Source organism: Equus caballus, chromosome 3, assembly GCF_041296265.1.
Source record: "Equus caballus isolate H_3958 breed thoroughbred chromosome 3, TB-T2T, whole genome shotgun sequence".
Classification (NCBI taxonomy): Eukaryota; Metazoa; Chordata; class Mammalia; order Perissodactyla; family Equidae; genus Equus; species Equus caballus.
In genome coordinates, this window is record NC_091686.1 from 67,326,675 (window position 1) to 67,351,785 (window position 25,111).

At 38.8% G+C, this 25,111-nt stretch overlaps 1 protein-coding gene across 1 annotated transcript; it reads right to left on the bottom strand.

Moving 5' to 3' along the window:
- Positions 1–4,217: 4,217 nt before the first annotated feature.
- EREG (epiregulin) lies at positions 4,218–24,079 on the bottom strand. Its single transcript, XM_023637968.2, has 5 exons — positions 23,749–24,079; positions 12,535–12,621; positions 10,292–10,415; positions 9,558–9,707; positions 4,218–7,656 (listed from the first exon to the last, which is right to left on the bottom strand). The coding sequence occupies exons 1-5, from the start codon at positions 23,816–23,818 to the stop codon at positions 7,575–7,577; spliced, it is 513 nt and encodes a 170-aa protein (XP_023493736.1). The 5' UTR covers positions 23,819–24,079; the 3' UTR covers positions 4,218–7,574.
- Positions 24,080–25,111: the final 1,032 nt, after the last annotated feature.

A 25,111-nucleotide genomic window follows, 5' to 3' on the forward strand; every position in this document is an offset into this window, starting at 1 on the left:
AAATATTTAATGATTTCTTTTGCCTTCACAGCTCTTTTCTTTTACCAGTTCCTCAGGTGAAGACATTTCCTTGGACTCAATCATTGGTTTCCTTGGCATTTTTCCTCTACCCTCACTCCACTGAAGTGTTTAACTCAAAATGTTTCTCTGGCTTCAGCTATCGTCTCTATGATGGGAATCCCCACCATACATCTTTAGCTCAGACCATACAGCCAAGCTCCACACTGGGGAGGCAGCTCTAAGTGGGTGGAAATGTGGCCTGGGACTCAGGAGATCCTGGATAGTGTATAAGTTCTATGACTTTACTTGCTTTGTGACTCAGGGCAGATCACAACCTTTCTGGAAACTATATTCTCTTGTAGGTGATAATTATTCATCTCTACTTTCCATCTCAGAAAGTACATTTAAACAAAGAGTTAATAGATGTGAAAGTGTTTTGTAAATTGTAAAACAGTATATACAATTGTGAAGTTTTGTCAAATATCTCAAATATGCTATTTCTACATATAAACCTTGCTATTATCTTAGGGTCAACGTATTTAAACTAGATTAATTTTATTTTTCCCAAACTGAGTTCTTTCTGACTTCTCTTTCTCTCATTTCTCGTATCCAATCACTAAAGACTTTTGGTTCTCCCTCTGAGATATGTCTAAAATTTGCCTCCTGCTCTCTGTTCTCCCGGACACAGTCTTAGTTTAAGCTTTCTTCACCTTACTTCTAGGTCGTTACAACACTCCATTAGCTGGTCTCTCTGCCTCCAGCCTCTTTCTCTCAATCAGTCTTCTCAAAAAGTGTCATTTCAATCTTCCCAAAATTATATTTGGTTTCTTTTACTGCTGTAACAGATTGCCACAAATATAGTAGCTTAAAACAATAGAGTTTATTATCTTCTAGTCCTGTATATCAGAAGTCCAACATGGGCCTCACTGGGCTAAAATCAAGGTGTCAGCACTGGGTAAATGTCAAGGTATCGGCAGGAGCCTTTCCCAGAGCCTCTAGAGAAGAATACATTTCCTCGTCTATTCGAAATTCTATAGGCCACCTGCATTTCTTGGCTTCCGGCCCCCTTCCTTCTTCTTCAAAGCCAGCAACTGTGGGTCAAGTCCTTCCTGAAGCACAGCTCTCTGACCACAGCTGGGAACAGTGCCCTGCTTTAAAAGACTCACGTGATTAGATTGGGTCCACTTGGCTAATCTAAGATCACCTCGCCATCTCAAGGTCTGTAACCTTAATGATGTCGGCAACGTCCCTTTTGCCGTGTAAGGCAACATAGTCACAGAATCTGGGGATTAAGACATGGACATCTTTGGGGGAAGGGAGTATTATTCTGCTTATCACACCAATTTAACGGTATCCTTAAGCTGATCAAGAGCTTTAACTGATTCTTTATTACCCATTAATGTCAAGTTTATCTTCTCAGTATGGCTTTGAACATCTTTAAAATAAATTCTTAACTATTCTCAGTTAGAGAGCCTGTACTACTGTCAGGACGGTCTGCCTGACATACCTTAAACATGCTGTGATTTTCCTAGTGCTTTGGCCGATTATTCTTTCATTTGAAAAGTCTGACAGTCCTTCCTTTGCTTATCAAAGTGCTATCAATTTTCCAAGATTCAGATAAAGTCCCACCTCCTCAATCAAAGCTTCCCCATTGATGTCATCTTTCTCTAAATTGTTTGATATGATACTATTTAGTATATATGCTGGACTTCTGTTTGTCTGTTCAGGATTCACTCATTCTCCCTCTGGTAATAGCACTCTGGTTTTCCTTTGGGGGAAAATTTTCTCCCATTGCATACAAACTTGGTGGCTTCTCAACTAAAATGTACTGTCCTCTTGGCCAAGAGGTGAGCCCATACTCCCAGCTAGGCAATCAGAGGTATCTCCTAGACCACAGGCACCCAAGGTTGGAGTTCACACCTTCTAGAGGTGGCACACTGCTAACTAAGTCACTAGAATTTTCCTGGTTCTTTGCCTTTTACTTTAAGTCTATCTAACCCCCCCACATCCTTCCTACAAATTTCTTCTTGATTAAGCTAGAATTGTTTTCTGTTCCATAAAAATCAAAGAACCCTAACTACTATTCTTTAAATGTCTCCATAACTTCAAATTCCTCCTGTAAGTTTCTTGAAAACTATAGTATATTTTTACCCTTCTTTTGAATACCCCACAACCTCTTGTATATTACAAAAAAAAAAAAGCTCTTTTCAATAAGTATTGGTTGACTAATTCATAAAGTATTGATTTTTATCATTTTTTTCAGCTTCTTATAAGTAGTTGAGGGCCAGGAACGTGACATATATATTATCCTTGGTACCAATCTTGCCAACCCCAGAAGAGGAAATAGAAAAGCATTGCTCCCTTCTGATAGAGTGGTTGGAAATGTCACCATTCTACTGATTGTACTTTTTAGGTTCATTTCTTATATCCAAATGAGTATAATCAAAGCCTTTATCCAAAGTTTTCTATCATCCTGTCACATGGCCTCCATCTATTTAGCACGTAATGGATCCATTCACAATACTGCATTAAATGAGCCAGGCTGTGCTTATTTTCTTAACAGGTACAGTGCACTTCAGGCTTATATGAAGTTTTTGGAAGACTTTTCCCAAATAGTTCTCTGATATTCAGATAAACTGAATGGAGTATTTGTGTTTGGTTTTATGCGATGGGTAGTTACAGTTAGCTTGTGACCAGAAAGGATAATCAGAAGTTATTCATGTTTTATGTCTCCTTCTTAGTGAATCCATGTTGGAACCAAATGAACAGCACTTATGTTTTATGTTTTGTGGCCATTTGGGGTAAAATATATTCTAGAATTGATCAAAGTCAAATTTAGTGCCTATAATGTCCTCCTTTCAAAATTGTAATATTCTGACTCTGGTTTCATGGAATCTTTTTCCTTCTGTATAATCTCTTCAAAATGATCAATTCTGCCATCGTTGTAAAAAGTTTAGCATAATCATCTTTGAAATTACTTGAAAATGAGTCCTTCAGCACCTCCCAGAGGATGATACCAGGTTTTTGGCCTGAGATACAAGAAGGATGGAATTGAACTTAATTGAGATAGGAACACTGAAGAAGAAACAACTGTTCAGGGGAATGAGTTATTGAACATGTTACCTTTGAATGTCTAGTGGACATCCAAGTGATGTTACGTGGGTAGTCAGATGATGAAGTTTGGAACTCAGCAGAAATATCGAGACTGGGAGTAATCACTATATAGATGGCAATTAAAGGCACAAAACTGTATAAAATAAAGTAGGGAGTGGCTATACAGAGAAAAAAGTTCCAAGATTGAGTTGTGGGGGCACTCTAGGATTTACAGATCAGTGGTAGGGGATTGGAGATATTAAAGAAGGTCCAGCATGAGACTAAGAAGCAGGTGGAAAACCACATGAGTGTGTCATCCTGGAAGCCAAGTGCTAAAAGTGTTTCAAAAGAGTTCGTCTCCTTTACCCTCTGGGTTCTCAGACTTTGAACAGAGTCAGTCTGATCGTGCTGTGAGATCCCAAGAATTTCATTTTACAAGAATTTCTGTTTCTCCCAAGAGAACTCTAAACTAGATCTCAGATTAACTCCACGTGATGGTTCTGCTGCCTCTGACATGGCCAGAACGGCAGTGGAACTGGGGATCAGAAAACTTGTTTCTCATGCCAGCTCCACCTTTTATTTATCCTTGTGACCTGGGACAAATTACTTTACCTCCATGTAAAGTGGTCATTGCTATGCCTCCCTGACCTATCCGCAGGCCAGCGAAATGGCCTAAAGAGCTGATAAATGGATAAAGCCCTCTATGGGTTGTTGAAGAATGTAGCAAGGAAGCCATCGTTGTGATGGAGGTTCAGAGCGACCAATGCGTCCTGCTCTGAAGGCCCCGGGAAGCCAGGCCTCTTGGTTGGGAGATGCTAAGGGAATCATGAGACACGCTTCTGGCTGATACGTCCTTTCAAAAGTTGCTTCTCAGTAGGACAGCTATAATCTTTGAAAATAGACTAACACCTAGAATTTCATAACTAATGTGGCTTCTTTTATTTCAAAGAAATTCTTCATTATGGTAGGCCATAAAATATGATACATTTATTTAATGCTTTCCCAAAGTAAGATCATATGTCTTTATATCTAAACACATTGTAGTCCTGTCATTGCTTTGAAGCCCTTTAATGTGTTATGGAGAAAAAGAAAAAGAAAAAAAAAAGAGAGACTATGTTTATCAGTGAAGTTCTTTATGCATGGTGCCGAATGCATTTTTTATTTTTAAATTGTGTTTTTTTCCCCAGTTCCCAACAAAAATAAATAAACGTTAACAATATCTTGTAAAGTATCTATATTCTCCTTCAATATCTTAAGGTACACAATTATCAAAGCTGATATTGAACACAAACAAATTGATACAATTCAGTACTCTGATAAAATTCACTGTCAAATAAGTTACTTTAAACTGTATGCAATATAACTTTATGTTCCATAACATCTTTAACATAAACTCTATACCAAAATGGCTCTTCAAACTTAAAAAGTGCAATTACAGAGTGCAAAAAAAGCAAAGAGAAAAATACATATCTTAAATTTAACATCATCTAATTTGAATAACAGATATGATTTAGATAAAATTATTCTTTAGTTAAAACATTAAAATGTACTCCAGAACACCATTTATACAAGTTGTTACCCTCTTTCTCCCATATGAATAAGAGGAGGAAAAAAACAGAAAATATTGGGCAGCAAATTAAACACATCTTTTTCCCCAAAAGTCTACAGCATGGATATTGCAGCAAAACATGACAAAGTGGATCAGACACAAGTCTTTAAAACTGCATTATTGAAATTAACGGAAATTAGAAACTAGTATCATGCATTTGCTACATAAAAATTGATGGGCTATGTGACAGCATTTAAATTTAGCTAACTCTCTTCTCAAGAACTCAAAAATAAAAATCTGGGTTAAGACATAGTCATACCAGTGCACCATTTTTCCCATTGCTTTGACTTTTGGCAGAGAGAGCAAAAAAACATCTAGGAGAACATTGAATTCTATTGCATTATACATGTTTAATATACTACATAAATCTCAAATTTGATGTTAAACCTTTAGTACTAACCATAGAACTTTATGTCCTCGGTCATAGAGAGTGTCAAATGAGTTATTGTGTGGCCTTGGTGGGAAGCCATAAATTATGCATTGGATTTGCATTTGTTCTCAATATGTTGGATATAAATAGCCCCTTCTAGAAATGCGTATAGTGAGAAATCTGTAAAATGAGGAAGATAAACTAAATGTGAGCCACAATCTTTCCATTGTTTTTAGGAAACATGAACTGATAGCAATCATCTTTTTATGTTTGCTCAGCATTATCCTCATTAAAACAATTATTTTTTACTTATTTTCACTTATAAAAAACACTTTTGGTCATACCTTTTTATTTAATATTCATTTATAAATATAGATTTAACTTTTACAGGGGTTCATTTTTTAAGCATTCTTAAATAAAGATTAAAAACACCCCAAACCACATACAATTAGTTATGTAATACGAATTGAGATGCTTAAGAAAAATAATATGATTTGCTTTTTGTGAATAAAAGAAATGGATTACAGATGATTTCTGGGTTAGTCAATAAATTTTCTTTGAAACAATCAAAGTCACTTAAAACAGGCAGACTTCCTTTACACAGAGGAGGTGTCGATGGGTATGTGCAGGATTTAAAATGTGTTCTTACACAGCACATTTGACTCGGCTATAATAAATAGGAAACAGAAATATCCTTTGGGATCTCACCGAATTTTATTTTATTTCTCTTTGTTTTTGTTTTATACATTGTTGATAGAGCAACAAATGACTATAATTCTGATTGAGCTCATGTGTACATGTGCATTTGCATATGAATAGGCACATACATACACACACACACACACACACACACACACACACACGCAACCATATATATCTATGTTTGTTTTGTCTGTTTGCTGCCCTAATAGTAAGGGACCAGATCCAAGACTTTGGAAGAGAGTCACTTGAATGCACCAGGGTATACAACACAGGGACACATACAGAGGCAAGCCTTGGCACCTGGCACTTCAGAGATGAGCCATTGCTTCCACTTTCTTTGTTGCCCTAGCCTAGGCCAGGAAAAAATGTGGAAGAATAGACCCTAGCTGACCATGTGTGTGAGCCTGAGAGACTCTACCCAAAGGGCTAGCATTCAATGAGGCAATCTCCCAGGAGATCTGGCGGTGGTGACAGCTGTGGCTCGCTATGTAGTTACCTCAAGTACCCTTATGAACTCACTGAGACCATGGGTTCTGAGCACAGGAGAAACCTTAGTCTCTTCCAAAACATAAAAGACAGAAAACAGGACCCTGGTTTCATCTCAGTCTCCATAGGAAGGTGTGGTTAAGTCTCTAAATTGTAAAAGCTTTCAAATGCATTTGTTCTTTTGGAAAAATACACTATAATTAATTTTTCTTATTTTTCCCACTTCCTGCATCAGGATTTAATTTTTAATATGTAATTTTAAATTGCAGAAAAAGCTGCTTACTGCATTGTTTTAAGTTAAAACTCTCTTGCAAAGAAAATGAAATAACTGTATTTCCATCTTTAGAAATACATGGAATGATTGTCTTAGATTATACTTTAAAATAATAACTAGTCCATCAAATTTTGGACTATGATTTAACCTTAGAATTCTTCAACAAAGTCCTTATGAAAGTAAATACTCTTAAAAAGAAGCATAAATTTTGACTTCAAGTGTGGATTTTTTTTTTAATTGTCTTAGGCGCAATAGTTACTGCACATAAACTTACTTTAAAAAGAGAAACATTGTGAGGCTACAACATACCTGCTATTTATATAAAAGCTGGTATAAAATTAGGTTCTCAATTCATTCCACTCAAGGAGAATCTATTAGATGCAGGAGTTGTGGGGTCGAATAGGGAATGGCCCACTTCCCCTCCAGGCAGATAAATATGGAGTTACAGCTGAGGATGGGGCTGGAGGGAGCGCAGCTCTCTCCCAGGTGTAGCTTGTTTCAAACAGCTAGTGTTTAGCATGTGATCTACATTTGCGTCTCCCCCATTCCCATTAGCATCATGTGTTTAATACATGACACAGTGGTGTCGACTCATATATCAAACTACGAAATAGTCAAACCAATTATCATTGATTTGAGGAGTAGAAAAATATACTTATTAAATTGATTTGACCATATATTTAGGCTCACAGAAATCTGTCATTTTTTGACACTTCCTGAGCAACGAACTGGGCGTTGCTCACTCCTAAGCGTTGTGCAGCAAACAAAGCAGTTTTGAAGCTTTCAATAAAGCATTTAGTCTGAGAAATGATTTCTTACAAAAATAGTGATTTTCTTTCTATATTAAATATTTTGTGTACATTATACATTAACAAATAGTCCATCAAAAATAAAACAAAAATAAAAACTTTTCCAAGTATTTTTTAAAAAACACCATGTTGTCTTAACACATTGTCCAACATAAATATTATTAACAAAATAGGAATATTAACATAATCTGGCATGCTGCGCATCCCTGTCCGTAAACTTGACGGCACCATTCAGACTTGTGGCAACGCTGGATCCCCTGAGGTCACCCTTTCATATTCTTTCTTTGATTCTTTACTTTTTTGATTTCTGTACCTAGAAATATCCAGAAGTGAAACTGTCAGCACTGGAGTTAACAGTAAAGAACAAAGTATGTTAACAAAAGAAACAAATATATGGACTTAAAAGATACAGCAGCATAGTGTTTCCAAAAGGACAAACGTGAATAGGTTTAGGTTGGACAAGAGAAGAAAAGGAAGGAAGAAGGGAGTAGCGTTCTGTGGTCCAACAGTTTGGGGAGGAAATGGCGAAACACAGTTAAAGAAGTTCAGAGGCTTTTTAACAAGATCATGAAAATTGCAAAATTCCAGGAGAGCATGTGACCACATTAAAGCCTTGATTGTTTTTTTTTCTCTCTCTCTCTTTCTCTTCCTTCTCTTCCCTTCCATTCCCTTGTCTTCACTCTCTCTCAGTCTTTCCTTCCTTTCTTCCTTCCTTCCTCTCTTTCTTTCTTTCAAGGAACTAGTATTTTGAATACTACACTACATTCTAACCGTCACACTGATATAATGTTAACATCAATACAAACAAAAATAATTAATATTTATTGGGCACTAATTAAGCAACTGACAACATTCTAAGTGCTATACCTTCATTATTCATTTTATCCTCACACTTATCCATTATCATCCTGATTTTACAGATGAAGAAAGTGAAGTATAAATGGGTTACACAACCTGGCGAACTTCTCCCAGCGAGGACTCACGAATCTATCGTGATTCAGAATCATCATTCATTCAAGCTATCTTCCCAATATTTTGAGTTCATTTCCTACCCATTTTGGAGATGAGGCATGTAGCCTCGAGGAAACCACATAATGTCTATGCTTAGTGGAAGAATAAGATTAGAAAGCCTTTGTTTACACTCCATTCTGCCACTTGTCAACTCCATGAGCTGAGGCACCTCAGTTCGCCTCTCTAGGTCTCATTTTCCCCATCTTTATAAAGGAAAGGACTGTAGTCAAAGAACTTTCAGGTGTATTTCAGTTTTAATAATATTCAGTTCTGTGATCATAACTAATTAGGAAGGCCTTATGATTTGATAAATACTTGGAATCGAATGGCAAAATCAATTTAATTTTAAAGTAGCATACTTTCAGGCCTTCAAAAGCAGAAGTACACTACTTTCAGCAAAAGTAAATAATAATAATAAAATTCACTCAAATCTATCCTGAACAATTTGTACCAGCTCCAAAATAAAAAGGATTTCTTGGAGACATTTTAAGGGCAGCTGTTACTAACTAGTTCACACTATCCCATGCCCTGGTCCAAACCCTAAAAACTGCCAGTCTGATATACTGTCAGTGGTTCCCATGTCCACTCTACTTTTTCTCAGGTGCCAGCATACGTCGGTATAGTATCACACATGAGGAGGGAGTGTGACTGTTTTGGGGGACTGACATGAACCATTTTTTACAAGTAAGCTTTTATAATTGTCTAGAAACTCATTTCTACCAGTCTGTCTTAAATTTTAAGATCCTAAGCCTCTGGGCTTACTAATTTACAAGACTGTGTTTTATGAAATACAAAATTTCATACAAGTGGCTAAGTATAACATTGACATCATGCCTTTTGGATTACTTTCACATGCATTATCATGTTCAAAACTGAAAACAGTCCTCTAATTAATGCAGGATAAGGATTTCCATCTGTATTTTATAAAGGAAGGAACTGATTCTCCAAGTTTGACTTGCATAAAGCCACATAGGTAATAAATGACAGCTAAAAATAGAATCAAATTAAGATGTTCTGCTGCTAAAACTTCTTCACAAATATCATCAGTGCAGAATCTATTATCCCTCTAAATAATACATTGTCCATATTTGTAAGCATATATTGTAATTTATAAGTAAATTATAAGTAATAAATTATAACAAGTAATTTATAAGTAAAAATAAGTAATTTATAAAAGTAGAGTGTTAAAAAACACTGGCTTACCATCTGCAGAAATAGTATATGGAACCGGCGACTATGACCAAAAACAAGATAACAAGAATCACAGTCAGAGCCACATATTCCTTGCTCAAGGGCTGTTGGACAGTTAAAAAGAAGTGCTCACATCGGACGCCAGTGTAACCCACTTCACACCTAAAGGAAAATGCAAGAGAAAGATCAATTATTTAAAAAAGAAATCATAATTATGAATCAGTTTTGTAAGAACTAATCTCACACTGTAATGCAAGAAATCAACAAGGTTTGCCAAAAATTGTAAAGAAGAAGTTAAAGATCAACCTTGAAGCTAGGCCGACATCGATAAAAGAGCTCCACATGGCTCTCAAGTTAAATTGCAATACTAAAATGACAGTCTGGTTCAGACTGACTATCTAGAATAGTGTTTTATAAGTTTTGTAGGTTTGAGGTGCTTTTTGTCTAAATCAATGAAATCAGTTCTTAAAACAATGGCTGATATATAAGTCATTGAAAAGATGAAAAGTGGAGCTGCTATTGTGGGAAGTGGGAGAGGGGAGCGCCCGAAGCTTCCCCCACTCTGCATCCCTGAAGTTTCTTTACAGCTTGATAACTACTATCTATTTTTAAAAATTCACTTAATAAAGTTCCAATAGAACATATAAACTGCAGCCCATGGAAATATACAATAACTTCAAAAAATAGAACATAGAGACGTATGGGTTTAAAAACGTGTTTTTGGTTTTTTGTTTGGGGGATATTACCTGCAATAATTTTCATTCATGTCCACCAGGAAGATGCATTGTCCATGCAAACAGTAGCCATTCATGTCAGAGCTGCACTTCGTTATTGATACTTGAGCCACACGTGGATTGTTTTCTGTCTGAACTGTGAAGGAAATGGAAAGTTGAATATATTCTGCTGCCTTCTTTTTCCCTTTTCTTTTTTTTTTTTTGCTGAGGAAAATCCACATCTGTTGTCAATATTCCTCTTTTTTTGCTTGAGGAAGATTAGCCCTGAGCTAACAGCTGTGCCAGTCTTCCTCTACTTTGTATGTGGGTTGCTGCCACAGCATGGCCAACGAGTAGTGTAAGTCCATGCCCAGGAACCAAACCTGCAAACCTAGGCCACCAAAGCAGAGTGTGCCAAACTGTAACCACTGAGCCACGGGGCTGGCCCTCTGCTGCCTTCTCTGAAGTATTAATCAACCTTTCATAATAGCGACCATTGAGCTACTGTAACAAAGTAGGTCAGGTGCCAATCAGTGGAGGAGAATTTTCAGGAGAGGGAAGTTACTCTTGTTATCACAATTCCCAAGCCAATAAACAAACAACTGACCCCAAAGGAAAATGTCCAACAGACTAAACGAAACAAAATAAAACCTGGGAATTTAATCCTCAAAAGACAACCTTCAAGGATAGAAAAAGTAAGTTTAAGACACAGACAAAAATCATTACCCTCTGCTGTTATTCACTGATCCAAGCAAAGTTTGTGTAATTTTTTCAAATCTCAAAATTTCTGAACTTTTGAGCCAAATTCTGAAATTCATTACTCCAAAAGCAATTGCAAGCTGAGTCCATAAATTAATTCAAGAGAGTTTAATTCTATAGTGAGATTTAAGCTAGTAAGTCTTGTTCTAGTGTGCATTCCCAAATTTTTGAGGTTATTGTCAAAGAAATCAAAGTCTCTCAACATCTCTAACAACGAGACCTGAATAAACCCTGTGTTAAAAATGTCTGAGGTAGGCAAATATAATATTAAAAATAAGAGCCTCATTAGAAATAGTGTTGCAACCTACTTGTAAAATTCACTTCAGTATGTTTTAATTTAAAAACGTGAAGGATGCTTATGAAGTAATCAAAAGATAGCATCTTGATTGCAGTATTCTTGCTCAAATAACTAAAAACAAAAAGGGAAGGAGGGAGACCAAACCTCCAGAGAGCCCAATGATGTAAGAGGACAAGAGAGAAGGTGAAATTATCGTGGAAAAGACCCTGGTTCCTTAGGATAACGCTTGACTCAGTAGTTCAGACGGAATACAAAGCAGATCTCTCTTGAACCACATCCAGAGCCTTCTAGGGTCCTTAAAGGAAGAAGACTGGGCGTCACTTTATTTTTGTATCCCTGTGCTTCAGCACAGAGTTTGACATGAATTAGCATTGCATAAATATTTTCTGAATGAATGCTGCAACTAGAAAGAAAGGACATCATTTGTTCCTTTTACAAAAAATAACAACAACAAATACATTGATTATCTATGGTGGTGTTGTTGGTGGTGGTGCCAACGTGTTGATTCCAACCCCTACTGCCCCTGTGTACAGCAGAGATGAACCCTGCCGTCTTTTTGCCCCACTTTCTCCCCTTCTGGTGCTACATCAGACAATGCTCTGCTGCTATGCATAAGATTTTCGTGGCCAATTTTTTCGGAAGTGGGTGGCCAGGTCCTTCTTCCTAGCCTATCTAGTCTGGAAACTCTGCCGAAAATTGTCCACCATGGGTGACCGTGCTGGTATTTAAAATACCAGTGGCATAGCTTTCAGCATCACAGCCACACACAGCTGCCACAATATGACAAGCAACAGGTGTGGTTCCCTGACCAGGAAATGAATCCGGTCCCAGTGGTGAGAAGCCGAACCTTGACCACCAGGACTGGCTATCTATTGTAGAAAGTTTAAATTTTCCTATATTGCCTGGGATTCAACCCCTAACAATGGTTTCACATCATAACTCTGGGGACTGGACGAAGGGAATCTGCTTTTCTTTCTTCCCTATCTCTTTAACATCAAATCTCTCTATATAACTAGATGCCCAGTCTGTCTCCCACCAGCTATTCCTTTATCTAATTTTTCCAGATTGCTAGCTCATAAGGGGGTTAAAAAAATCCTTTCCTTAATATAGCAGCTACCCCTTGCCTTTTTCCACTGTCACATATTTAGAGTCTTTTAAGTTCACATTTCAGTCAAAAATCTGTCCTCCTTTGCTGCAGCATTGACAAAGTTGGGCTTACCTAAGGCTGTGCAGTTGTCTTCGGACTCTCCTGGGATACACGAAGGGATCACGGTTGTACTGAGAACTGCTTGGAGAAGATGGAAACCTATTGATGGAGGAAAATCAAATACACAATTAATCCTTCAAAGAAAGAAACTCTGATCAGATTTCCATACAACTGCAGTATTTATGGAATTGTTATAATTTGATCCATCAAAACCATAAACAAAATAATTCATGGAAACAGGCTTATAATTAAAAACAAAAGAACTCCCAGCTCTTCTAGCCAAGGGTAGAAGCCTTGGCCTTACATTCACACTCATAGATTTGAGTTGCTCTAAATGTTTCACGGCCACCTGATTTTGAAAACATCCCTGATTTTGAAGTTTGATTTCCTAAGAAGTTTAGCAATTGGAAAATTGGGGTATTTCCACTGTTTTACTCCATGATGTGTTCAAAGCAATCCTCCAAAGTAGAACCTACCACAAAAGAAGGCTTCAAATAAAAATCAAGTTCTATTTATGGCAACAACTAAACAGGACTCTGAACCTAAGGTACATTCATTGTTGATTGACGTGCTTAAGTTGCTCTTTGCATTGTATCAGGAACAAAAATAGATTTTAGTTAAGAAAATGCAATCTAAGTAAAGTCAGCATCTATCTTATCTAATATGGGACAGAACACCCATACTACATGAACCACACTGAGCCCTCGAATCCAGTTTCTGTGAGGCCAGTAAGAGTCTGAACACGGTGTTTCATCGTGTGTCTCCATGGAAAAGATGAATGTTGGAAAACAGGCACTAGAATGATTCAAGTTTCTGAATTCCACAGAAAGCCTAAGAAGAATCCTTTTAATATTTTCCTTACCTTGTAGAGTTTAGGGGAGAATTAGATGAAGTGGTGTTTTTCTGAAATGCCTAACATACCAGAGACTTCCGTCAGTGTTCCTTTATCCTCAACATGCAGCCATTTAGCAGTATATGTAGGTAGTGCCCTCTACTGGTCTAATACAAGATTACAAATCTCTTTGCAATTTGGTATTTTAAAGGATAACTTGGTCCATGTAATAAAGCATTTTATTTTATTTTTCTCAGCCAGAGGAAGCTTGAATCTGTTAAGCAAATTGTCTATCCTTTGGATACTAAAAAATAAATTACATATCAGCATGATTGTTTGTAATTTTATGTTTCAAACTTGATGCTTATAACCATCCTATAAAGTAGTCATTAGCCCCAAATCAGCTCAGTTAAATTAAATGTCTTGTCCAAGACCAATAATCTAGTGACCATAGAAGACAAGAGTTACGCATCTGTCTTTTGACATCAAGGCTCATAATCTTTCAATGATTTGAAAATACTTTTTGAAAAGTTTAGAATGATCTCCTTCGCACTCCTCATTTCTCCTACAATATAAATGCTGCTTCAATTGCTCTTATAAGAAAAAAAAATCATCTTTCTTAAATGACAAAAAATGGTTAAACTTTGGGTTTCATCATTGGTTTAACAGAGATTTTAGAAAGGTGACTGTCCACATAGCTTTCTGTGGAGGATGAGCTAGAAATGCGCTCAGGCCAGCTTTGCTGTACTTCTCAATATAATTGTGCCATGCAGTCTCACGACTGAATTAAACCCTTTAACTTATACAGTCTGTTCAACACAAACTGGATTTCCAAATGTGCGTTTTTATATCCTTGACACTCCTCTTCCTTCATGGTTCTTCAACTGAGGAAAGCATTGGAGGAGACATTACCAATTCTCCCACCACCAAAGGGGCCAGCCAGGTCCATTGTGCAAACACACATTGGGAGCTCATTTCTCTGTCCTTTGCAGAAATCAGAGACTAGCCTTTCCTGTTTGGAATTGCTTACAGCTGCAACCCATGACTATTATAGAATCTAGCTAATTGCTTTGTGGGGTTGCTTCTTGGTCTTTTTTTTTTTTTTTTAAGGTTTTTAGTAATTGTTGGTTTTTCCACTGGTGGAAACTTTGTTCCAGTTTGTCAGGCCACAGGTGAAATATTTGTCTTGGTGAGTTAAAGAATGCTCAGCCCAGGGTGTGCCTCCACGAAAACTGGGCTCCCCTAACCTGTGACGCTCCCTTGGACACAGTCCATTACTCGGGATGGTTTCTGTGAGACTTGCTTCATTAATCCAACATCCGGGTATTTTACAGATGAAATTGTAAATAATTTTAAATACTTCTCTCAAGCATTAGACTACAGTTCCGTCATGGATGTATGTAGCCAATGAAATAGCAAAACTGGTGCTAAATCTTGTGTCCATGTGCACAGATCTATTGCTTTAAAACAGTGGTTCTCAAGCTCTCCTCAACCTCACCTCTACTCCAGGCCTTGCAAACTGGGGTAGAGGGGTAAGTCGGGGTGATCAGAAGATTGAAAAAGTCCACCATGGGAGATTCTGATATCCACCACCCTGTCACCTTTAAGAATCACTACTCATTATTTTAAAGTCATACAGGGAGGGAATAGATTCTAAAGTCATATCCATTTATTTCGTGAATCTTTCAGTTTTTCATGACTTTAATGTTATTTGAAATAACAATCGCTCTATGATTCAATTGCAAATATTTTACTAATGTTTTGATCCTTCACTATGGGTGCCGGCTAAGAAAATAATTCACTACGATACTAAAGATTTTGGATAGTGTCAAGATGTCAGAAAACAGATCTGGCAGCAAGCTTTACACTGGTAACTAAGATAGAGGGGAATTCTGCACAAGGGGACCTGGGGTAAATGATCTGTAAATTCAAAATTGGCAGTGGGAACCTCTGTTTCATCAAGACTCCTTTAGAGGTCATTTTTTCTGTCAAACTTCCAAATGATTTTAGGAATTTGAGGCTCGCCTATTCATCTCCCCACCATCACCTTTCAGAGATTGCATTTCAGTGCATCTCAAATGTGCCAGCAGGAAGTGGGGCTGGTGACTCAGAGGATACAAATCACCTCTACCCTGTGAGTCAGGGGAGAACCCACACCCTTACACAATCTTGGGGATGGCGTGGGGGAGGGGTTGAGTACCTCCCCCCCACACCCCCCCCCCCCGCCCCGAGAGGGGTAGCACTAAACGTTGTGGGACCTTATCGTGGCCCTGTCATGGGCATTAAGAAGTCTTTGCCCAATAGTCAGGCAGAATGCCAGATGTAGAAAGCATCCTTCTTATTGCACATAGTTTCTCTGGCCTTGCTTCCTTATGGCCACGCTGAGGGGCTCATCTAGAAGGAAGCTTGGATTTGGTGACTGGCTGAGCAAGCCAAGTCTGCAAAATCAAATGCACTTCTCGGAGATAAAATGGCTCTCCTGAAAAACAATCGAGCAAATAAAAATGACCCCACATTAAAATGAGGCAGGTTACAGAAGGAAAGGAATGCCCTTGCTTTTCTAATTTAACCTTTTAGAATATTTAGACCAGAACAGCAAACTCATAATGAATCATAGTATTTGTCCAGCCTAAACAGGTAGCAAAATCCGCTTTGTTCACACTTTTGCTGTGGTCATACGCCAACCGACTCACAGACTGTTCCTTTTCTACCTTCTTGCACGGTAGTCTATAATTTTAGGATTTGTCTTCAACATAGTAGGCTTGTTAGGTCTTGTATACTTTCAAGGAGGGAATATGCTTCACCATTTCCAGATGCCTTTTTGTTTCAAGTTAAATCGCACTATTAGATAAGGTCTTGCTTCATTTTGTTTAAAATAACTGTAAACTCTTTATCACATCAGATACTGAAAAGAACTAGTGTCAGCACTTTCTAGTAATATCCTCTTTTTCATGCATATATACACACACTTAATAAACCCTGCCGTCTACTGGCAATCATTCTCTTCCTACAGTTTTTCAATGTTAACTTTATAACTAAGCTACATTAAAAACTAAATGTAAAAACTAACTATAACCGTTTGAGGTAAAACAGGATGAAACCAGAGGCTGATATAATAATGGTTTACAAAACAGTATTCCTTTTAATTTTGAGTTTTAAAAGACAGCCATAGGATCTTCCTTGTCAAGTGGCAAGAAAAGATTCAATAGGCTATGTTTTCAATTCATAGGTATTAAATTATACTTTTCCATTTGGTAGTAATTTCTAAATCACACTTCAAAGTGCTCATATATTTTAGTCATCATACAATGCTATCCCTAAAGATATCCAAATATCAAGAATCAGTGAGTCCAAATATAAGGGTATAGTTTACTTTACCCTAAAAATGGATTTAAACATGTATATCTTGTACACACGGAAGTGTTCTCATAATGAAAGAGAATGCTTGTCAACTCTTGTGTAAAGGGTTCAATTTATATTAATCTGAGTGTTTTGGAATTTTGTGACTAAGAGCTCTAAATATGGGACTTGCACCCCCTAAATGCCAAAGATTCATTTCTAGATATTATTTCAAATGTTCTATCGGAAATACCTTTTTTTCTTCAAGATAATGTTACATGGGAGGTTCTTTTTATAACCTCTCTACCTTCCCTTTCTTCCATCTTGCTTCTCCCCACACCTATCCCTACAGATCCAATTCAGAAATTTGAATTATTATTACTTTATTGTTTCAAAAGAAAAATGCAACAGTTTGGATTACGAATGTTTTCCATTTGCCTTCTTTTCATTATGATCATATTGTGGCCTGAAGCTTTGAATGCTTAACAGCATTTATAGAAGTATATTGATTATTATATCATGGCTTCTTTAGAGAAGCCTGTTGCAAAAATAAATTTGAAAAAGGATAGAGTTTTAATCAGAGAGCATCTAATAAAAGAGGAGAAAGCAAGAACAAGAAGATAATTTTACATAATGCAACTAGCACCTTGGAAGCTGCTAAGAAATTTTATTTTGTGAAAATACATTTTTGGTTAACATTGGAGACCCCAACTTCAGTGAGAAGCACATATGCATCTGTGGAATGACAGAAGGGTGGCAAAGGCTGACTTACCCCCAATAAACGGAAAAGAAGGAGGAGAGTAGCTTAGCCTTTTAGTAACTACATGTTTCAAATTATATTTGTTCAATAAATATCTATTGAGATTTTTCTATGTGCAAGATATTGAACAAGATGCTGAAAGGAAAATTGATGCAAAAGACATAGCTCCTGTCCTAAACAGAGTTAATGGAGCTAGACGCCTGGGGGTGGTGAGGAAAGAAGAGAATTCACAGATAATGCCAAGTTTCTGGCCAGAAAATATCAAGGAGGGTGGTGATATTAAAAGAGAGGAAAACACAGGCAGGTCAGCAGGTTTTTGGTGGCATTTGCAGCTAGTAGACATGAAAGGAAGACATAAGAAATGAAGGAATTGGAGTTTGTAGTTTATGTATCACTTATTTATATTTGTGAGGCACTTTTGAATGCAGATCTTAAGTAGAAAGAATAAGAATGGAGTTGATGGAGTCTATTTGAAAGGCATATGAGGAAATATGACCTTTATAGGCATAGGGGCCATTCATATGTTCCCAGGGAAATAGTATGGAATAGAAAATAATAGAACTTTGGGAAATAGGTGGTAAGGAGTAGATAAAAATGGCTAAGGAAATTGGAGAAAAAAGAAAGTGCAGTGTGGTGGGAGTCAAGAGATCAGAGTTACAAAAGGAGACACAGAGTGGTCAGCAATGCAATGATTGAAAAGAGTAGGAGTGACTCCTTCATGAATAAGATTCAGTCTTATTCATGGTGTATTCATGGTGAACGGTGCTAAAACCAACAATAAAAATTGCTAAATTGATTTTTCTAACACTAGAATCGGTTTTATATTTGCATCCAGCTTATCATAAAGATTAATTTTATTTGTCTTGATAACTCAAAAACCGATTATTCAAACTATGAATTATGACAGGCAATATGTTATACCAATGGAACACACATTAGCCTGGTGGTTCTCAACCAGAAGCAATTTTGCCAACAAAGGACAGTGTCTGGAGACGCTTTTGGTTGTCACAACTGGGGGGGGGGGGGGGGTGCTACTGACATCTAGTGGGCAGAGACCAAGGTGCTGCTGAACACCTTGCAATGCATAGAACAGCCCACGACAAAGAATGATCCAGTCCGTGCGAATAGAGCCAAGGCTGAAAAACCCTGCCTTAGACCATGTGGTTTGGAATCCAGTTCTAGCTCAGATACTAACTTTATCCCCCAAAAGCTCCGTTTCCTTATCTCTGAAAACAGAGACCCAGGAGTGGGGTGGAGTAGAGGGGGGAGGGCATTTAGATTAGATTACTCTAAGGTTCCTTTCATTTCTAAAACAATACCACTCTTTCTTTCACTGATTATCCATCATTCAGTCGTATCACTGCTCAGTCACATCTCTTTTTCTCTCTCTCTCACACACACACGTAGTGTGTGTAATATACACTCAAATTCTGTTAGGTACACCATCAGTGAATGCAGGCTATAGTAAAACAGAGAAATGGGAAAAAGAGGGAAGAAAGATTATTAGACTTTATCGGAAACAACAGAATTGAATTTTCAAAAACCACTGCTTAGTCTCAAAATATTTTGCTTCTCAACTACATTATCAAAGAAAAACTGGTTGAGTCAAAACATAGTGGTGAGAACTCTGAATAAAGTATCATTCTAATCATCCATCTAACAAACGTTTATTGACTGTTTCATATCAGTCTATCACAATATGAATGATAAAAGATGAGTATAGCGCCTGTAAGGAGGGACCCGGCTAGATTCACACTTCCAGTGCGATGTGACAGGGCAGGATGGGAGGAGCGAGCAGGAGAGGTGCAAAGGAGGGGTGGAGGGGTGCAGGCTGCCCACCTATTTTTGAGGGTGGGAGACAGGTGGAAGGGGTTATCAGAGAAGGCTTGCCTGAGGAAGGGACACTTTCCTTCGGTCTTAAAAGATGAGTAGAACTTTCACGCAAAGTGCAGAGTGAGTTGGGAGGGTACAGCACATTCAGACGTGGAGCCTTACATGCTGGACAACTCACTTATTTTTAAGTCTATTTCTTCATTTGTAAAATGGGAATATTAAAACCTTTCCTGGCTAAAAGGGAGCTACTGTAAGGATCAAATGAGGCATTTTGTAAGAAAGCACTTGAGGAGGAGGAGGCGGATGATAGCTCTAACTTAAAAGTGCTTTTTATTATTTCCTAATATCATCGTATTTATTAAACTCATATACAATAACCTGGCGACATAGCTATTATAATTTCCTTTTATAGATGAGACAACTGAGGCTCCAAGAAGAATAAATCTTTGTGAAAGTATGAAATAAAAGAACTGGGCTGTGAAATCTGTATTGTATACACTATCTATGTCTCAATTCAAAACTATAAAGTTTCACATATATAAATGTGTGTGTGTGTACATGAGAGAAAGAGGCTTTTTCTCTCATCCTAGAATTTTCAAGAATATCTGTATTTAACTCACTTTCATGCCTCACATTTAAAATTCAGGATTTTTGGCCTAAGAATTTAAGGGTTAAGATATTTTTCTGGACAATCAGCAAAATGTCTTGTGTATTATAAATAGTATCCTAGTTAATTAAATCATTACTTTAACCTAGAATGTCACTGCACCTTTATTTGCCCTGTAACTAGACACCCAGTCTTACATAAACTGCATTGCTGGAGGACACTGAGTCTGTCGCATTACTTCATTTTTTCAAAGGTTCCAGAATTGCCATACCAAGGCGATGGGTGTCAGGGCGCTCCTCCCTGAGGATCTCCCCTATGACAGCTTTGGGGAGCCTTCCCATTGTCTTCCATGGAATATTCCCAACAGCATGACAACCATATTAATTAGATCATTTGCACAGGCCTATATTCAGAATGAAGATTGACAGATGACGAAGCTACACCTTAATTTACAGTCTCTTTGAAGAGGGTTTCTTATATGACATTTGCGTCTCTTTGTTGAACATTAACCAGGAAATGGAAGATTCTTGTGCAAAAATGTACAGAAGACATTCAAATTCAATTTTTCTAAAGTGACTATGTATTATACATTTTTTTTTAACCAAGGAAGTATGTCTATTTTCTTACTGTTAATGGAAATGTGCTGTAGATTCCACCTTGGTCCCTTATCGATACTATATTCAATTCACAATAATATAAAAAGGATACAGGGAATAAAAAGAATACAGGGAAAAAACAGGTATCCTTCTCCTTGACTGCTTTACTTAATAAACATCTAGGAAGATATAGAAATAAAGGCCCCAGTCTGCTGACGTCAATGACCGCTTCACAGTAAAAGTCCTTTCCTGGGAACTGTGTTGATCAAAACTGCTGAGTGTAGGTTAAGTGAAAATTCAACATATTCTAGCAAAATTTAAAACAGTCCCATGTTTTCTATGCCTGATTTTGAGTGATACCGTAGAGATACCATTTCTATTCATATGCCTGTCCTCATAACAGGTTCTAAGCCCTGGGGCTGCCCCCAGACTACTCTGGAACTTCTCTTCTAGAATCTGTTATTTTTATTATGCTCCTGATAACCCAGAGATCCTCTGGCTCCTTACACTTTGTTCCAGAATGACCTTGCCATTTACTATCTCTAAGTCTTTGGAAGGTATTTGACTTCACTGAGCCTTAGTTTCTTCATTTGTCAAACTAGGCTAACCATACCTACTTCATACAGTTATTTTAAGGAGTAAATGAGATGATATATGTAAGGCACCTAACACACAACATGGTCAGCTCACAGGAGGCATTTAGTAATTGTTAGCTCCCTTCCCAATTCCTGGGTTTGGGCCCTAGTTACTGAACCACACACCCGAATTACCCAAGTTATTCATATGGCAAGATGATGCGGAAGGCAGCTAGGGTACCTGGGTTAAAATCCAAACCAGAGAAGCCTGTCATTACGTTTTCTACCTATGATGTGTCATCTCAGGTTGTGCGAACGCTCAGGCAGCTCATAAACTCTCTTAGTCAACTAAAGTTCTGGGATGAGCCAATGTCTCATTGAGATCAGGGCTTCTCACATTTCAAGAAAGAATCTTTATTCTGCTCAATTCTCTGTCATTGTGCAATGAAGTAGGGATAAATTGTCTTAGAGATGTCATTCAGGAACACGCTCAAAACCCATTTGGGTAGCAATGAAAATGTTTAATTTTAGATCGAAAGCCCCCTAAACATTAATTGCAGAACTCAAGATAAAAATTTCTCCTCTTTGAAACAATCACAAGATTAGAAATAATAATTCAGCTCTAAAACTATAGATTACTTAGAAATGCAGTATCTAGTTTGGGGTCCCTAACTCTCTTACTTAATGTTCAGTAGACTAAAAGTGCCTGCAAAGCCAGGTGTGAACTTTCTCAGGTTAGCACTGCATCTCCATGGGACCTTGGGTCATAGTTTCCCAATCTATAAAGCAAGAACCTCAATATCAAAAACTTATTAAATGCAAAAGTAACCAAATGATTACGTGAGTAGCAATTTACATCTGCATGTGTTGGAGGCAGAGGGGAACCGAAGGTGTCCATATTTTTCCACAGTCATAAATATATATAAATTCCACAAAAAGCAATAATAAAGTGTTTGCTGAAATCTAAAATAAATGTCTCCTTCTTTTGAAGGATAGACATTTGGGAAAAGCATTTCCGGTAATATTTTGTTTGGTAGAAAAAAGGTAGCTTTGCCTTTTTTCCATGTGCTTTAGAATACGGCTATTGGACTTGCATACCTGAATGGAGTGTAGAGATACGATATAGAACTTCAAACAGGAACTTTCCTGGTGGTAGAGAAATATCTAAACAAACTGGGAAAACAGAAACTGACCTAGCTAATTTGGAAATGGGCTTGGCAGCTGATGAAATAGATGAACTATAATTAAGTAATGCAATAAAGGACTTAAGCACTTTCATGACAACAAAAACACACACAACACACAAGCTAGGTGGGTAGTAACCAGGTTATTCATAGGCTCTTGCTGTCTGAAATTAGAATATTCAATGAGTGGCCCAGAACAGACATTTGCATTGTTCAGATGCAACCTTACAGGTGGAAAAAAAAAAAAAAGCGCTAAGCCACTTGGACCTCTAGGTTCATTTCCAGCTCTAGGAAGACTGTCACCTTTCTGATTTTATTCTTTTCACAGAGACTTCCAAACAAAGACAGCAAAGCCACATTATTTACTGAGAATCTTCTAGCAAATCATTCTTAGCACAGTTTTGGTAGAAACCAAGATTGCAGTTTCCACTTATATTCTTGAACTTGGACAAATTAGTTCCAACTATGCACGGTATGCATTTTATTAGGTCTCCCCACCCTTGAGATAAGGCATGTTGAAATAATGATTTAACTGTCACATCCTGCACAGGTAAAGTTAGCTCGTTAGGGAAATTCACCTCCTTGCAACTCCAGAAAGAATGTGAGACTGGCAACTTTTATTTCCTTATTCAAATATTCATATACAGCTCCAAATTTCTCTTGAAGTTTAAGGAATTAGGGAGAACAGATTTTGTTTTCAAACCAGGTTGGCTACATAAACGTTTTTTTTTTCCTGCCCACAAGAACAAAAGCATCTCAAATAGAAAGACATGCACTAAAGCGCGCTCAGTGATTACTCGCTTTGGGGTGCAATTAGCAGCAAGTGAAAACCGCCCGGCCAGCCTCTCGCAGCGCGGGCTGCGGGGACCGGAAGCGCAGGTGTTGGGGTCCAAGGGCGGCGGGGAGCGTCAGGACCTGCCCACGTTCCAGGTCCGCGAGAATCGCGTGGGATTCCGTCGCGCCTGGAGCTCTAGCAGAGTTGGCACTGGCGCATGCCAAGGCCTCCGGAAGCTTAACCCGGCTTGATTTAGAAAACTGAGGGCAAGACAGAGGAGGAAAAGCATTTCTTTCCAAAAGGTCTATTAGGCGCGGGTCCAGTCTCTACTCCCCCACCCCCACTCCTCTCAACACGAAAGAACAACATTTGAAATATCAACAGTGCTTCTCAAGTCTTTGCGTTTCTAGTACTGGCAAATTTTCAAAAGAAAAAACAATAGCTTTTCGCTTTTTTATTTTGCCTAATAAGGAGCTAAATTAATTCATGCATAACATATATACCGATAGCAATTTATCAATGAAAGGCATTTTTAACACTGATTGCCTCTCCCCATTCCACTCCCTTCCATCCTAGGTTTAAGGGAAAGATGGACTCAGAGTAACAAGAGACATCCTTTTAAATGGAGTGCACTTTAGCTCGGTGGAAAACTCCCTACTTGGCAAGCGACAAATGCACCCGGGCCGGGGCGGCGGGAGCGGCCGGAAGGAGGCGGCCCGGCTTACCCAGGGAGAGCAGCAGCGCCTGGACCGGGCCGGCGCGGCGCGGCTGCATCCCGCTTCCCACGGCGAGCATCGGCGGAGCGGGCGGGCGCGAGGCGGCGGGCGGCTGCGGGCAGCGAGCGCACCGGCGGGCGGGAGCCGGCGGGCCTCGGGGCTGCGGCTGGAGCGCGCCGGAGAGCCTGGAGGGGCCACGCGTCAGCCGAGTCCCTCGGACACCGGACCTGTCAGGCAAGTGAGCTCAACTGCCCTGCGCTGCGGCCTTTATAAGTCTGGGGAGGGGCCTGGGGCCGAGGACTAACTAGCGGGGTGAGGTACAAAGTGCCCAGAGTTTCATAATCAGCCCCGGGGAAGGAGTGGCCGGAGGACTGTCCGGATGTCATCCTCCCCGTCAGAACACCTGAGAGTGGTTTAGGAATGAGAAAATGCTCTTCTGGTTAGCCTCGGACTACTCCCCAAACTTTTCCATCTCCCTCTGACTCCTGCGGGAGGAGGTGGGGAGCGTGGACCAGATGGATTGGTTTGCTTTGTGGGGTCACCTGCCTGGGAGTGGGTGGTTTTAGTTGCTCTGGGTGACAGGCATAACTTGAATCAAAGTCAGTCTTCCAGCTAGGGCTGGTGTTCCTAGTACGTGCTTTTGGAAAGCTGTGTGCGTGAGTGAATGACTTGTGGACATTCTTGAAGTTTGTCCGTGGCTCAAGCGCTCTCCTCGTATTCATACCAGACACCACCCAGAGGTGCCTTTGGTATCCACACCTTCCTTCGCAGCCCCTCTGCTTCCAGTGTGGTATAGTAGGCATTTATGGCTTCAAAGTCTAGTACTTATCGTGATGATCATTTCGTAATGTATATAAAAATCCAATCGCTATGATATGTACACGTGAAACTGATACTGTGTGTCAATTATACTTCAATGAAAAAAAAGATCTAGTAATTATGAAGAAAAGCCCTAAGTTATCTTTTCTCTGTCCTATTTACCATCTGGCAGCCTGCTGCTTTTAACTTCCCCAAAATTTGCTTTAATTCTGTCACTCCTGGGACAAAATCTTTCAGTGACTTCCCGTTGCCTTTTGAACAAGGCCTGCCACATTGTGAACCAAATCAATCTTTTCAACCTCAGCTGCCACGAGGTCACCAACTTGTGGTCGCCCCCCACCCCACCCCACCCCACCCTCTTTGCTTCTGCCCACATTCCCGCCTTTGCTGTGCTGATGGAGTCCCAGTTCAGGGGAATGGCTGTCTTTTACTGGAGCTAGTCAAATCCTACTCATTTGCATGTTTCTCCCCCAAGGGCCTGCATTTCTTGATCCTACAGGCATCTCTTTTCATTCTGATCTCTTACAGCTTGTATCGTTTATCTTCTCCCTAG